At 25.7% G+C, this 14,421-nt stretch overlaps 1 protein-coding gene across 7 annotated transcripts in view; it reads left to right on the top strand.

Annotated features, from left to right (window-relative positions):
• LOC126908304 (PMS1 protein homolog 1-like) overlaps nt 1-13,565 on the top strand; it is a 23,541-nt gene extending 9,976 nt beyond the window's left edge. Inside the window, exons 1-18 of one of the 7 annotated variants that reach the window (XM_050690222.1) lie at nt 2,750-3,094; nt 3,284-3,404; nt 3,971-4,135; nt 5,939-6,213; nt 6,867-6,995; nt 7,071-7,217; nt 7,292-7,546; nt 9,568-9,835; nt 9,905-9,996; nt 10,117-10,219; nt 10,310-10,406; nt 10,474-10,601; nt 11,247-11,354; nt 11,423-11,690; nt 11,845-12,024; nt 12,677-12,807; nt 13,032-13,189; nt 13,253-13,565. In XM_050690222.1, coding sequence (XP_050546179.1) covers nt 2,957-3,094; nt 3,284-3,404; nt 3,971-4,135; nt 5,939-6,213; nt 6,867-6,995; nt 7,071-7,217; nt 7,292-7,546; nt 9,568-9,835; nt 9,905-9,996; nt 10,117-10,219; nt 10,310-10,406; nt 10,474-10,601; nt 11,247-11,354; nt 11,423-11,690; nt 11,845-12,024; nt 12,677-12,807; nt 13,032-13,189; nt 13,253-13,423 — 2,934 coding nt within the window. In that variant the 5' untranslated portion in view covers nt 2,750-2,956 and the 3' untranslated portion in view covers nt 13,424-13,565. Of the gene's footprint in view, nt 1-2,747; nt 3,108-3,283; nt 3,405-3,970; nt 4,136-5,938; nt 6,214-6,866; nt 6,996-7,070; nt 7,218-7,291; nt 7,547-9,567; nt 9,997-10,116; nt 10,220-10,309; nt 10,407-10,473; nt 10,602-11,246; nt 11,355-11,422; nt 11,691-11,844; nt 12,025-12,676; nt 12,808-13,031; nt 13,190-13,252 lie in introns of those variants that run through there. The other 6 variants (XM_050690221.1, XM_050690225.1, XR_007704730.1 and 3 more) reach the window with 6 other exon arrangements.
• Nucleotides 13,566-14,421: the final 856 nt, after the last annotated feature.

Below are 14,421 nucleotides of genomic sequence, written 5' to 3'. Positions count from 1 at the left end.
TTTTTTTTCTTAAAACTTCCATAACTTTTTGAAAAATCAACAAATCAACATAATTTTTTTTTATACTAAAACCTTAGATATTTACCTTTCATTTCATATCATTTTTTTGAAAATCTATCACTTAACCTGCTCATTGGGGGGGATTTAAAATGGCAACTTTTTTACAAAAATTAATTTTTTCAACTTAATTTTTGAAAATGTTCCGGAAAGACTGCGTCCTTAAAACATATATCAAATTAAAGCTTATTTTATGTACTACAAAATGAAAAAAAAAATTTGTCCCGACGACCTATCTTCTATGTGCAAATGGCTACCGTATTCAAAAATATGCTATTTTAACAAATTTTTTTTTTTTAAATTAAACACTATCTACAGATTTGCTTCGAAGCATTTTTTATGATATTGATTTTAATCACTGTCAGATATCATCTATACTAGACCCACCTATGCCACGACCCCACTGTGCTGGGTTTTTAAATTAAACACTATCTACAGATTTGCATCGAAGTGTTTTTTATGATAGTGATTTTAATCACTGTCAGATATTATCTATACTAGACACTCCTATGCCACGACCCCACTGTGCCGCCTCCCCACTGTGCTGGTTTTTTTTTTTATTTGAATATATACTACCATATACTAATATTTACTATCTATATAGTGAGATGTAATAAGAAAATAGTCAAAATGTAAAACTTTTTTTTAATAGTACTTTTGTGTGTTGCTTTTGTTCTAAGATTATTCTCTTTTAAATAATATTCAGCTTTGATATAGTTGACACGATATTAAAAGGTTAATGATAAATTAAATGTAACGCCGTTATGATTTGATTGTGGAGTCAATTTATTTTATTTTAATTATAATAATATTATTATAATACTATAATATACAAATGACGGGTGAACCAAAAAGTGAGGATTAACAAAATAAGGCGCTGGTAAATAACACGACGAATGTAAGTCATAGATGAACTGGTTTACATAGTCGCCGACGGATCTCGTGGTGCTGCACTCCTGACCTGTACTATCTACCGACCGCCGGACAAGACAAACTAGTGTTATCGTCAACACTAATGAGGTGGACAGCTGATAATCACGATCGGATAACGTGCTAATTCACTGTAAATAAATAGTACGCTAACACGGGCCGTGTCATAGTCGATTTCTATAAGGGGCAGTATTGAACTAGAACATTTAATGCGGGCCTCATGAGCCTTCATTAAAACATCACTGCGAGAAGATGATTATTTTGCCATTGTTTTCGTGTCGTTAGCTTAACCTAATTAACCTTGTATGAATACAAGACTATTTGGAATGACAGTTATAGAGAATATGCAAGCGAATACCCTTACATGTGGTTCATGCCGAATCTTATTAACAGTGGCACGTTTCCTCTATATTTTTTAACAATTAATAAATAAGAACATGATAACTCATGAAAATTTTATAACATTCAATGTTAGAGGTTATAATAATAAACCATAATAAGGAGAGGAAAAAAGATTTCAAAATCCGAAAATTGAAATCGCATTTCTCTATATATAACTATATATAACATTTCTCTATATATAACTACTCTATATATAACATTACTTTATTATATAACTGTCCCCTTCCTTACCCTAAAATACCTATCAATTCAACAGTCGAATACACTTCGAGGGCCTTTATTGTAATAATTATATGTTAATAGACAGTGTAAAAATAATATTGTACTGAAACTTTACAATTCCCAGAGTAAATTATTTCACTACTTTATACTTTTAACGTTAAGTTAATATCTTAATATAAATGACGGATCGGGGGTTTACTTACACAGTCGAATAATAGGCTAAAAACACAATCTACACATTTTTTTTACTAATGACACGATTCTTTTAATCATACACAAATTAAATAATTACATATAATATGAACATTAAGTAATAAGAAAAAGGAGTAACATCACCCAGCCACTTGACACATCTCCACAACAATACTTCTTGGCCGACGCCAACAATCCTGAATGCCACGATTAATTTTATATTGACAAGACGCACTAACTTGACAATACCACAGAAAAGGAAACACCACCAGTGTATGGACGTTAAGGACACCAACTCCAAAGATGGATTGAGCCTTTAGTAACCGTATGTTGGGGCTTCGCCTATACAGGCTGACACAAACCCAACAAAAAAAACCATACCAGCTCACTGGCCACGAGTCATCAGACCCAAACGGTTCGGTACGACTTTAATCGCGTACACCGACGTAGTTAGTGACGGCAAACTGCCGGTAGTGCCGGACACGAGTGTCGTCATTACATGGAGAGGGGTAATGCGATTCGAGCTATGTGGGGAACTTGACCGGTACACACTTTAACTTTTGAACAGACAGTAAACACTAATTTATGTTAATTATAATTATTTATATTGCTATGATATTCATCTATTTAGAAATTTGATAATTTTATTAATAGATTTTGCGAATTATTGATATTAGGAGTAAATTTTATTCGAAACAATCAATTAATTGTTCTATTCGGAGTAATTATTGTCGTAATAAAATCCAAATTTTTGTACCAGGTATTCTCAGTAATTATTTTTGGAATAAATGTAAATAGAGGATTTTTTTACAATGGCGATCCATTCTTGTATTAATTATGATATCTCTCTTTTATTATCAACACAGTTTATTAGTAGTAGGAAATTACTAATTTCATGTGCGTCTATATTTCATTCGTGTATGTCATAATAAATATTATCATTCGAGTTTATCAGTTTGATAAAATTATTAAATTAATATAGAAATCAATTTATTCATGTTTGAATCGATTTTGTCAGTATAATTTGTCGCCAATGACGTTATTTTAAGTTCAAAATATTTGAACTATGTGTTTATGTCCTAACATCTTATTGATAAGTAAATATTTTGATTAAAAATTTTAGTTTTATCAATTTAGCTTGCATGTAATTATTATGTCTATGAAAAAACTGTCTTCTGCTACTATCAAATTAGTTAGTAGTACTCAAGTTATTACCTCTACGTCATCAGTCGTAAAAGAACTAGTTGAAAATGCTATTGATGCTCAATCTACTATAATTGATATACGGATTGTAAGTGTTTCATGTATGTAATTTTAACCAATCTAATTTAGTTTCAAATGTAATTAAGATGCGTATTTTAAGTTTGAAACCCAGATAATTTTATATTCTCTTATTTAAATTTTAACTATGCTAAAAACTGAAATGTTATCACATTTGATATTACGTTATTGAGATTTATATAGTAAATAAATTTTGTAGGAAAATTATGGATTAGATAAAATTGAAATTAGAGATAATGGTACAGGAATTTCATGTGAAGATGTTCATGTGATGTGCCTACCAGGCTATACATCTAAATTATCTGAAATATCAGATTTAGGTATGTATGTGTAAAGGTAGATAGGTAATAGGGGATAGAACCTATATGATATTTTTAAGATCTACAAAAACTAAGGCTTATAATATATTTACTTATACCATATAAGATTTAAAAATTATAAGATAATTAATGTCTGAAAAAAACTTGTGTTGTAGAAAATTTCCTATAAAAATATTAAGCTAATATTACATTTCATTTCTCAGTTTATAAGCAAATGAAGGCTAATGGACTAATTACTTGGGTTAATTTTCTATTAATAGACTATTTTCATATTTTTATATTTTTATATTTCGTTATTTATATTTATACAGTGGTATGGAAAATATTTTTTTATTTGTAAGTAAAATTATTGTAATATTTGCTATGATAAAAACCTTAAAATAATTTTATATTGAAATTAGTCTGTAGTCTTATTATATATAATTTTATATATTTATTAATTTTATTAAAAAAAATTATTTGAAGATTTAAACATTTTTTTATTTTTTAAATTATTATATAAAAAATATGTATAAATTAAATTAACAGTTCTATAAATAATTGACATTGAATTTGTTTTTAATAAGATAAACTTACTTCCTATGGATTCCGTGGAGAGGCTCTAAGCTCAATTTGTGCTGTAGCTGATGTTACTGTAATCACAAAAACTGATAAAGATAAGTATGCCAACACATATTCCATGGATATGAATGGCTATGTTAAAAGTAGTTCCATTACTCATCATCAAAAAGGTAGATAAATAATGTATTGTTTGGGATGGTTAAAAGTAAGGGAGAAAAAATATTTTCTTTAATCTTCTTGGTGTATTATTTTACAGTAAGGAATTAAAAAATATTTGAAATTCTTTGATAAAGTTACTTAGTAATATATACTTTTTTTCATCTTTTTCCTCCCTTTAATCCTAACTACTTGGGCTCAGCCACTCTTGTCCTAAACAACCTCAATTAATTTTTCATGTGTAAATACTCGTTTTTTAATTAATAATAATTTCAAAAAAGAGATGATAGTAAAAATTTATTTTTAGTTTTGAAATCAGTGTAAAAATTTAGCAAAGTATCTTCTTTTTCTACTTTTTCCTCGCCTTAATGTCAACTACTTGGGGTCGGCTACCCATATCCTAAACTTCCATTTGACACGATTTTCCACATCCTCTTCGCTCACATCAGATATCCTCATATCGCCTTCAATAACATCTCTCCATCTCTCTTTTGGTCTTCCTCTACCTCTTCTTCCTTCAACATTCATTTCTACAACTATTCTTACGGCTTCCGATTCTTCTCTTCTCATAACGTGACCAAACCATTTAAGTCTATTTTCTCTCATTTTATCCACGATTGACACTACACTTATACTCCCTCATATACGCTCATTTCTTATCTTATCTTATCTTCTCTAGTCACTGCACTCATCTAAGCATTCTCATCTTTGCTACACTCATTCTCTGCTCTACTTTCTTGCCAACCGCCCAACACTCTGAACCATACATCATAGCTAGTTTCACTACAGTATTATAGAATTTACATTTCAGCCTCATCAGAATTCTTTTTTGCATAACACATCAGAAGCTTCTCTCCATTTCAATCACTCGCACTTAATCCTGTGTCTTACATCCTTATAAATACCCCCGCTCTTTTGCACAACTGATCCTAAATACTTAAAACTTTCCATCTCTCCTATCACCTCATCGTCTATTGACACTGAACTCCTCATTTCACCTACCTTGTGTTCTCCTTTGTCAAACTCGTACTCTATATACTCTGTCTTACTTCTATTTATTCTTAAACCCTTTTCTTCAAGAACTGATCTCCGCACCTCTAGCCTTTGATTAATTTTCTCCCTATTTTCATCTATTAACGCTATATTGTCAGCAAACAAATGCACGACGGCATCTCTCCTTGTATTTCTCTAGTAATTTCATCCATCACTATAGAAAATAAGTAAAGGCTAAAAGCAGAACCTTGGTGCACTTGTACTCTTATTCTAAAACCTTTTGTGATTCCTCCTACACTTTTTACCATGATACAAATGCCATCATACATATCCTGTATTATATTAATGTACCTTTTCGGGATTCCTTTTCTCATTAATGCTCACATTATAACCTCTCTCAATAGTCTATCATACGCTTTCTCCAAATCTATAAATACAACACACAGCTCTTTCTTCTTTTCCCTAAACTTTTCTATTAGTTGCCTCGCACAAAATAATGGCTCCATTATTGAGTAATCAGGCATAAATTCAAACTTGTTTTTAGATACCGATGTCTATTTCTTATTCTCTCATCTATTATCTTTTCCAAATTTTTATACTATGAAAAGATACCGAGAATAAGCTATTTGAAATATATAAATACTCCTTATTCAGTAATTTTTCAAAATACTCTTTCCACCTTTTTTTCACATCATCATCACTTGATAGTACCTCATTATCAACATTTTTATACACCTTACATAATGATAATCTTTTGACGTTTTTTCTCTTACTTTTGCAAGTCTCAAGTCTAAGAGATAATAAATATACTGTTTTACTTACAGGTACTGTTATAAAAGTTGTGGAATTATTTAGAAGATTACCTGTTCGAAAACAACTTTACAGCTCAAAGAAACATTGTGTTAATGATTTACGTAAAATGGAATATATTGTTAAATCGTTATCAGTAATAAAACCTGATATTCGTGTTTCTTTGGTGCATAACAAATCATTATTATGGCAAAAGACACCTGTCAATGAATTACCTTTAGCATTTGGACAATTATGGTCATCTTCAGTAAATAAATGTGTCAAACATTTGACTTTTTCAAATGATAAAGTAAATTTTAATATATATTCAATTTCACTAAATATTATTTAGTATAAATTTATATTTATATATACAGGATGATTTTCTTTCTTTATAATAATCAATTATTAGCAGAATAAAAATAATTTTGAAAGTTTTTGGTTACTTTTTAAGTTTATACCTTATGTCTTGTAAAGGTGTTTTCTTTGTTTTTTCAACTTTAATAATAGATGCTTTTTGTATTGCAGTTGCTATATCTAAAAATATTAACTCACAATATTTTGTCTATCATACTTTAAACATATTTGTTGATAAAGTTATAATTGATAATAAATGCTGCGTTTCTATGAATAGCAATGTCAAAAAAAACAGTTACCTGAATTTGTAATCACTCGTATGTTATACATGTATTTTAATTCAATAAACTGATAGTTTTGTTAAAAATTCAAATTTCATTTACTATTAAAAAAAAAAACTCAATAGTTTTATTAAATTCAAAGTGTGTTCCCACTTAAAAAAGCAGAGATGACACTCTTAAAATAATTAAGGAATGAACTTTACATAGTTAATAATTCAAGAATTTTATGTAATCAAAAAATTACAAATAAAATTTTTTCTGCTGGTAATTAGTTGATTTAAGATAAAAAATTCACTTTGTATTTAAGGAATTAATATTTGTACAGATGAATATTGAATTAATTCTTCCAAATCAAAATATTGATGTTCAAAATTGTTTTCTTACAACTACAGTTTGTGATGCAATTTTCTTGTATGTCAATAAAAGACCTATTAGAGATAATAAAATTGAAAAAGTAAGTAGTTTAGATAAAATACATTTTTTATAAAGCAAATTGTTTGTATATTAAATTTTGAACTATATATTTTAGTTAATTGTTGGAGAAATAAGTAATTATTTTGGCCATTATTTACCACCAGGAAAATATTTACCTTGTCTAATATCTATAAATGTTCCACCTGAAACCATAGATGTAAATTTAGAGCCTGATAAATCACGAATCTTCTTTCACAACCAGGTTCTTAATAGTATATTTAAAATCAAAAATATTATATGATATTGATTAATTAAATATATATATATTTATTTCAGGATGAAATACTTAATTATATAAAATATAATGTGGCTAATCATTATTATAATAGTAATCAATCAAATGAACCATTTGAATTAGAAAAAAATTCCTTAAAATGCAATAAACGAAAATTGCCCTCAGATATAGAAGAAAATGTTAAGAAACCAGTACAAGTAAAATGCAATGACTCTTCTCAATTTTGTCATAAAAGAGACCAAATGCATGATGTTGATTTTTTTTTTAAAAATGTAGAAGACATCAGTTTATGTGAGGTAGAAATAATTATAGACTGTTGTTTAAAAGCAATATTTATTCTAAAATTACTTTTTGTTCAATATAACCACTAATTTGATTATTATCATACTGTTTTTAAATATCACAATANCTTTTTGTTCAATATAACCACTAATTTGATTATTATCATACTGTTTTTAAATATCACAATAGATTAGTTATTTTTAATGCATATGAAAAGAATGCAGTATAATGAAAAAATGGCATAGTAGAGACCTAGTATAGGGTAGATTCCGTTATTGATTGAAATCTAACAGTGATTAAAATCCCTTTAATAAAACGCTCTGATATAATAGTGCTTAAAAAATGTTCAATATGTTTAACCTTTATTAGTTGATTATAATTTTATAAATTACAAATTAAAATTGTAATTTATCATTAAATTTTACCATTGGTTTTTTAAAAAGAATATACTCCTTCCTTTTAATTTGTATACTAATTTTCAAAAATACTCTCCAAAATATTTATAATTAACAATACTGAAATCTTATTTATTTGACAATATTTTGCCTTATCAGAATGGTTCACAATTTTTTGTAAAATCTTATAAATTTTTATCTAATAATTACTTTATAATAATTTATACAGTTTTTGACTTTGTTTAAATCAAATTTATTATTATTTATTATTAATAAAATAAATAAATAATTTTTTTTTTTAATTACAAAATAACAATTTTTTAAAGTTCTTCTTACAAAAAATATTAATAGGTCAACTATATAATAATAATTTTAAGGTCAGTACTTATTGAGTTACATTTTAATACATTGATTTGGTATCAATGTATAATTATTATAAATGGTATGTTTTAAAAGTGGGTACAGCTCATATTGGTGTATAGTTATAGCTGTTATCTCACTCCTTGCTATATACTCATCATATAAATGAGTACAAATCAAAATATTTTTTTTTATTATTTAGAATCCTTACGTATTTCTTTTTCATTTGATATAAATTTTTTTAAAGCCTGACTATTTACTTGCCCACAGGGGACGATTCAAAATAGCAACTTTTTCACAAAAGTCAATTTTTTCATCTTAAGTTTTAAAAATATTCCGAAAGTACTGCAAACTTTAAACATATGTTAAATTATAGCTTATATTATATATTATAAGATAAAAACAAATAAATAGATTAAAGAGTTCATTTTTTATACAAACATTGCTATTTTGCATTCTCCCTTGTAGGCAGCTAAATGATTGGATTTTCAAAAAAAAAAAAAAAATGAATTAACATTATAAATTTATTATGTTTAAATTATTTAAAATGTATAATACAATAATATTTTTAATGTTTTAACTGCCATAATGTAAAAAAAAAAATGAATAATTTTGATACAATTTTTGTTCTAAAGGAAGTAAAATTTGTAATTTATTAACATTGGACCAGTGTGAGCTAAAAAAAATTTTGACATAGTAAGATAATTAACACGTTTACTAAATCCAATATTTTCTCTGCTTTTCATCAAAGATAAAATTAAATTTTTATTGTGTTATGGGTTTTGAAACAAAATATTTGTTTTGTTCCATAATAAAACGAAAATATTGTTCCAAATATAATAAATAAATTTTAAATGGATGTTTCAAAACTACTTGAGCTATCTTCTTCTTTTTCCTCGCCTCAATCCCAACTAATTAAGGTCGATCTTCCTTATCCTAAACTTCAATTTGATACGATCTCTCACATCATTTACACTCACATTAGCAATCATCATATCACATTCAATATCATCCCTCCATCTCTTTTTTGGTCTTTCTCTACTTCTTCTTCCTTCAACATATATATATATATATGAAAATTAATCTATTATTATCAAAACTTTTCGATTTTATTGAATAATATATAATTTTTGAAATAACAATATGTTTAATCCTTGTTTATGAGTTTGATTCATAGAGTTACTTTATTTAGCATAGTTTACTGATAAATTGATTTAAAAATTTATATTTCTATTAGAGTTAGTAATGAGTGTATGTACTTAATAAAAAAAATTTCTTAGGGCAATGCAAATTTAAAACCAGATGCAGAATCTACAAAAATAATAGATAGAAATACATCTGATTCAGAATTTGACAATACAAACTATGGTAATTGTATGTCCCAAACAAGTTCAATAAAATCAATTGAAGTTTCTGAGAAACACGTCCTAACAGATGAAGGATTAAGTTTAGAAGGAATTGATTTTGAAGAACCATTTTTAATAGATGAAAAAGAAAATAGTAGTGAAGAAAACTTTGCAAATAATAAGAGTGATGAGAAAATTAATAGTATTGATAAGTATAAACAAAGGTTAATAGATATCAAAACTAATATTTTATCTCGTACTTCAAAATTAGATGAGATAAATATTTCAAATTTGGATTTAAAAAGTACCACACTATCCCAGTGGAGTAAAGGACATTTTCTATTAAATGGAAATCCTGTTAATGTATGTAAATATGTTTCATCATTATAAGAAATAAAATATTGAATTATTTAATGTCTCATATGCTACATACATCACATAATTTTACTATTTATTTATAATTTAAATTTCTTGATTTTATAGTGTGGTGTTACCATAATAGCTGATTCATTATTATCAGAGAGAATTTTACATGATCATAGCGATAATTCAACACTCAGTGAAAACGAAAAAACTGAAACAATTAGTAATTTATATTAAAAAACAATTTTATTTTTTATTAAAATTGCTTTTTGAATAAATACTATTATTATTATTCCATAAAAATATTTTTTAGAACATAAAGAAAAGAATAATTTAGAAAACTCAACGATTAGTATAGCTTTTGATAATAAGGAAGAAAAAATTAAAAATAATGCAACTATCACAAAAACNAACGATTAGTATAGCTTTTGATAATAAGGAAGAAAAAATTAAAAATAATGCAACTATCACAAAAACACACAAAATTTCAGCTCCATTATTTCGTACGGTTGCAGTTTCAGATGAACAAGTTCCGGGTCTGACTCATTTAGTTAGCCGGCCACAGTCATGGGTTCATCAACCTCGATCTAAACGTCCTGTTCGAGGTACTTTTATTTAGTAAAAATTGTCACAAATTTATGGTAGAAAATTTTATTTGTAACAATATTGTTCTGTATGAACTCAGAAATTTTTTATAAACACTGAAAATGATTAATATGTAATAATTTAAACATATTTAATTAAAACTCATTACACTGATTGTAGTAAAATTAATGTTTCTTTCATTGAAAATTATTATAGACATTCTATTCCCTTATTTAATACCTAATTATTGTTTAACTATTATAAAAAAAAGTATAATATTATAATAGATAATTTCAAACTGCATATAATTTTGTTAAAAAATTAGGAATTTTACAGTTATACAATTATCTATACTCAATTAAGTTACGAAAGGTTTTGCTTAATTTTAGCAGTGTTAAGTATTCGTTAGATATTAATTAAATTTGTGTTATTATTCAACTTTTCAACAAAATTAAATTTTTCATTTTTCCAAGTGATCATTTATATGCATGCATTAAGTGCTAAAAAGTATTTTAAATTTACGTATTATGCCATAATAATGTTTCTTACAATAATTGCAGACTTTAGATTAGGAGTATGTTCTCTAATTTTAGAATTTGCCTTAAATTATATAACCTTTTTGTATTGATAATATTACTAAATAGTTGAAATATTTTATATTTTAGAAACTCCAAGTGAAAATTTTAGTGTAACTATACAAAGTGTTAGTAGTCAAATGGGAAATAAAGAAATGTCTGGATTTACATTATTTGCTAAAGAAATGAGAATAAAAAGTATAATTCTGTATGATGCTTTATTTTTTGTAAAATTAAAATGGATGGATTTATTGTTTATTTTTTAGTTTTAAGAGAAAATCCTGGACTTGATTTTACAAAAGTAAGTCAACTACTAGCTAAATCTTGGGCTGAGTTGAGTGCAAATGAAAAAGAGAGTTATAAAAATTTAGCTAATGAACAAAAAACTAAACCTCTTAAAAAGTTAGAAGAATCAAAAAAAAAAAAAAAAAACTTTGAATTTTTATTAAAAAACCTTAAAAGACATACTACTTTTGTTAATATTAGTTTATTGGAAATAAAACAAAACTTGATAAAAAATAAACGAGTTAATTTGTAAGTATGAACTTTGTATTATATAATGTGTTCAGTAACTAAGGAAACAAGTCAATTGTTACAAATAATGAGAATAATAGATACCCGTTTTCTTACTTACTGAACACTCTATATAATACCTAATAAATATTTAATAAACATGCAAATATGAAAGAACTTCAGATTATGAGTTGGTTGGTCAAATTGAAGAAAATAATTGGATTTGTAGAGTGTATAATAAAATAATGTTATTGAATATTAGTTGTCTTCAAGAATCTGTTACATTTTTTAAAAAATTGTCAATGGATGCAATACCACTAAAAATAATTGATGAACCTATTATTGTGGATAAAAAGTAAGAAAATATTTTTTTATAATTGGATCACTGATTTAATCTTTATTAATTTTCTACACAAAATGTCTACTTTATTTTAAAATAAGCTGTATAAATTTTACAAATATAAAAAGTAAAATTTTTATCAATTCAATAAAGTTTTTTAAACTAAAATTATTAGAAAAAATTACTGGTTAAATTAGCATAGTGAGGCACTTGTAAGCCTTAAGACTCATATATATATATGTACTGAGTGTGCTTTACAATGAATTTATACAAAAATATATTTTATTGGAGAAATTTATTGTGGAGTTAAATATTTAATGACATATGCCTAGCTATATTCAGTGGTACTGACTACTAAGCTAATGGATTGTAGATGCAATAATATTTTTCGGTTGGGTTGGGTAGTAAACATATAATTACTTTATATAACACTTAAGAAAATATATTAAAATAATTATTTAATAACCCTGTAAAATAGACACAGAACTAAAAGTATTATGGCTTTTAAATATACACTTAAGTATAGATTATTATAAATAGAATATAAAGATGACATCATATTCACTAGATACATCACTATTTAATTATTTTTTATTTATTTTAAATATTAACTTTTCATTTATATTTTGTAAACCATATAATGTTTACAAATTAGTTATTTTTATAGTTTTTTAGGTTTACAGAATTATCAGTTTTTGACAAATTTGAGTGTAAATCATGAACCTTTTACTAATACCAGTACTGTGTCTGATGATAGAATTGCTAAGAATGGCTTTAATATTACTTTTGAATTTAATGGTTTGTACAAAAAATTTAAATAGTTTCATCTAATTCAATCTAAAAAAAAGACAGTCCTCTTAATCAACTAGTATGTGGTATCTTAATTTATTTACCTCTTAATCATGAAGAACTGATTTACTCCTGTGATATTATATGCTAAAAAATGACCACCCATCACCAATTGATATTTAAGAGTGTCCTCTATTATAAAAAATTACTACTATTTACATATATTTTTTCAGGAGATGGTAATAATCCTGTAGTAAAAATTACTGACATCGCTTTGCATATATCGATCTATGGTTTAGATGATTTAAAAGAGATAATAGAGTTAATGAGAAAACAAAATATACCAAACCTAAGTCTTTGTCGGCCATTGAAAGTAATCAACTATCTTCGGGTAAAATTCTTTTTACTTAAGATATTTAAGTTAGATTAAACAAATATTTTTATTTTATTTCAGAGTGAAACTGTAAGGTTTTGTAAAAACTCTAGTTTACCAAAATCCATAGATGAAATCAATAAATTAATGGACTTTTGGTTTCAAAATGAACCTTTTTTTGCTCATAACACTTGTGTTCATCATAAAAATGTATTTTCTTTATTACATATGTTAAATAATGATGTAGAGTAAATAATACATTTAATCTGTGAATAAATTATTTTTACTACAAATAATTTTATCAATTTGAAAATGTAATAGAGTATTGTTACTTTTAAAATAAAAACTGTTAAATCTTTATTGTTAATAATAACTTTGTCTTCAGATGAAAAACTTGATTTTTTTTTTAATGGCAACATATATATTTAACTAGTTTAAATGATATAAAGACATTATTTAATTAAGAATATGACGGATTAATTTTGTCTGACCGACCATTGCAATATTTAAAATACATAGAATGAAAATTTATTTTAAATAAATATTGTACAGATAAAAATTTGATTTATTTTTATGAACACCAGTAAATGTCAAATTAATTGTAAGAAAATATTATTTATAACGGTATATTTTAGTAGTAATTTTAGGAAATTAAAAAGGAATCTTTTAATATTTTTTAACTATTACACTGAGAATGGACTGGACAAGAATTATTCTACGTTGAATTTTCCTCTTGTCTATAACTTTTGTATCATACTCACCATTAAACATTATATTTACTGTGGTTTATATAAAAAAGAATTTTTAATTTGTATTTTTAAATACATCTATGTATTAAAAATGTCGTAACTGAAAAAATTATAACTCTTCTTATAATATAATATATTTATGTAAAAAATTTAAACGGTATTAATTTATATGAACATTGATAAAATTCTTTCATTCAAACAGAAAGAATATAATCCTAGTTATATGTTTATAACTAACCATATGGAAAATAATGTTCGAAAGTGTACGATGATCTATGTATTCTGTAGGAATATATCTGTTTGTGTTTTCAAAACAATACTTTTATTTTTTCAATTCTGAAATTAATAAAGCAATTTTATTTACTTCCCAAAAGCCAAATCACAAATGCCTCTAATATTGTTTTCTGTGAAATCTTTTTCCTGTAATTCAGCAATGCCCAACCTAAACAATTGCGTCTCAAATAGTGATAGAAAAATTTTGATATTAAATGTATTTCTCTA

Source organism: Daktulosphaira vitifoliae, unplaced genomic scaffold (genome assembly GCF_025091365.1).
Source record: "Daktulosphaira vitifoliae isolate Bord-2020 unplaced genomic scaffold, ASM2509136v1 Scaffold_5, whole genome shotgun sequence".
Taxonomy (NCBI): domain Eukaryota; kingdom Metazoa; phylum Arthropoda; class Insecta; order Hemiptera; family Phylloxeridae; genus Daktulosphaira; species Daktulosphaira vitifoliae.
Note: the sequence above shows the minus strand (reverse complement) of the source record. Positions and strands in the feature narration are given on the sequence as shown.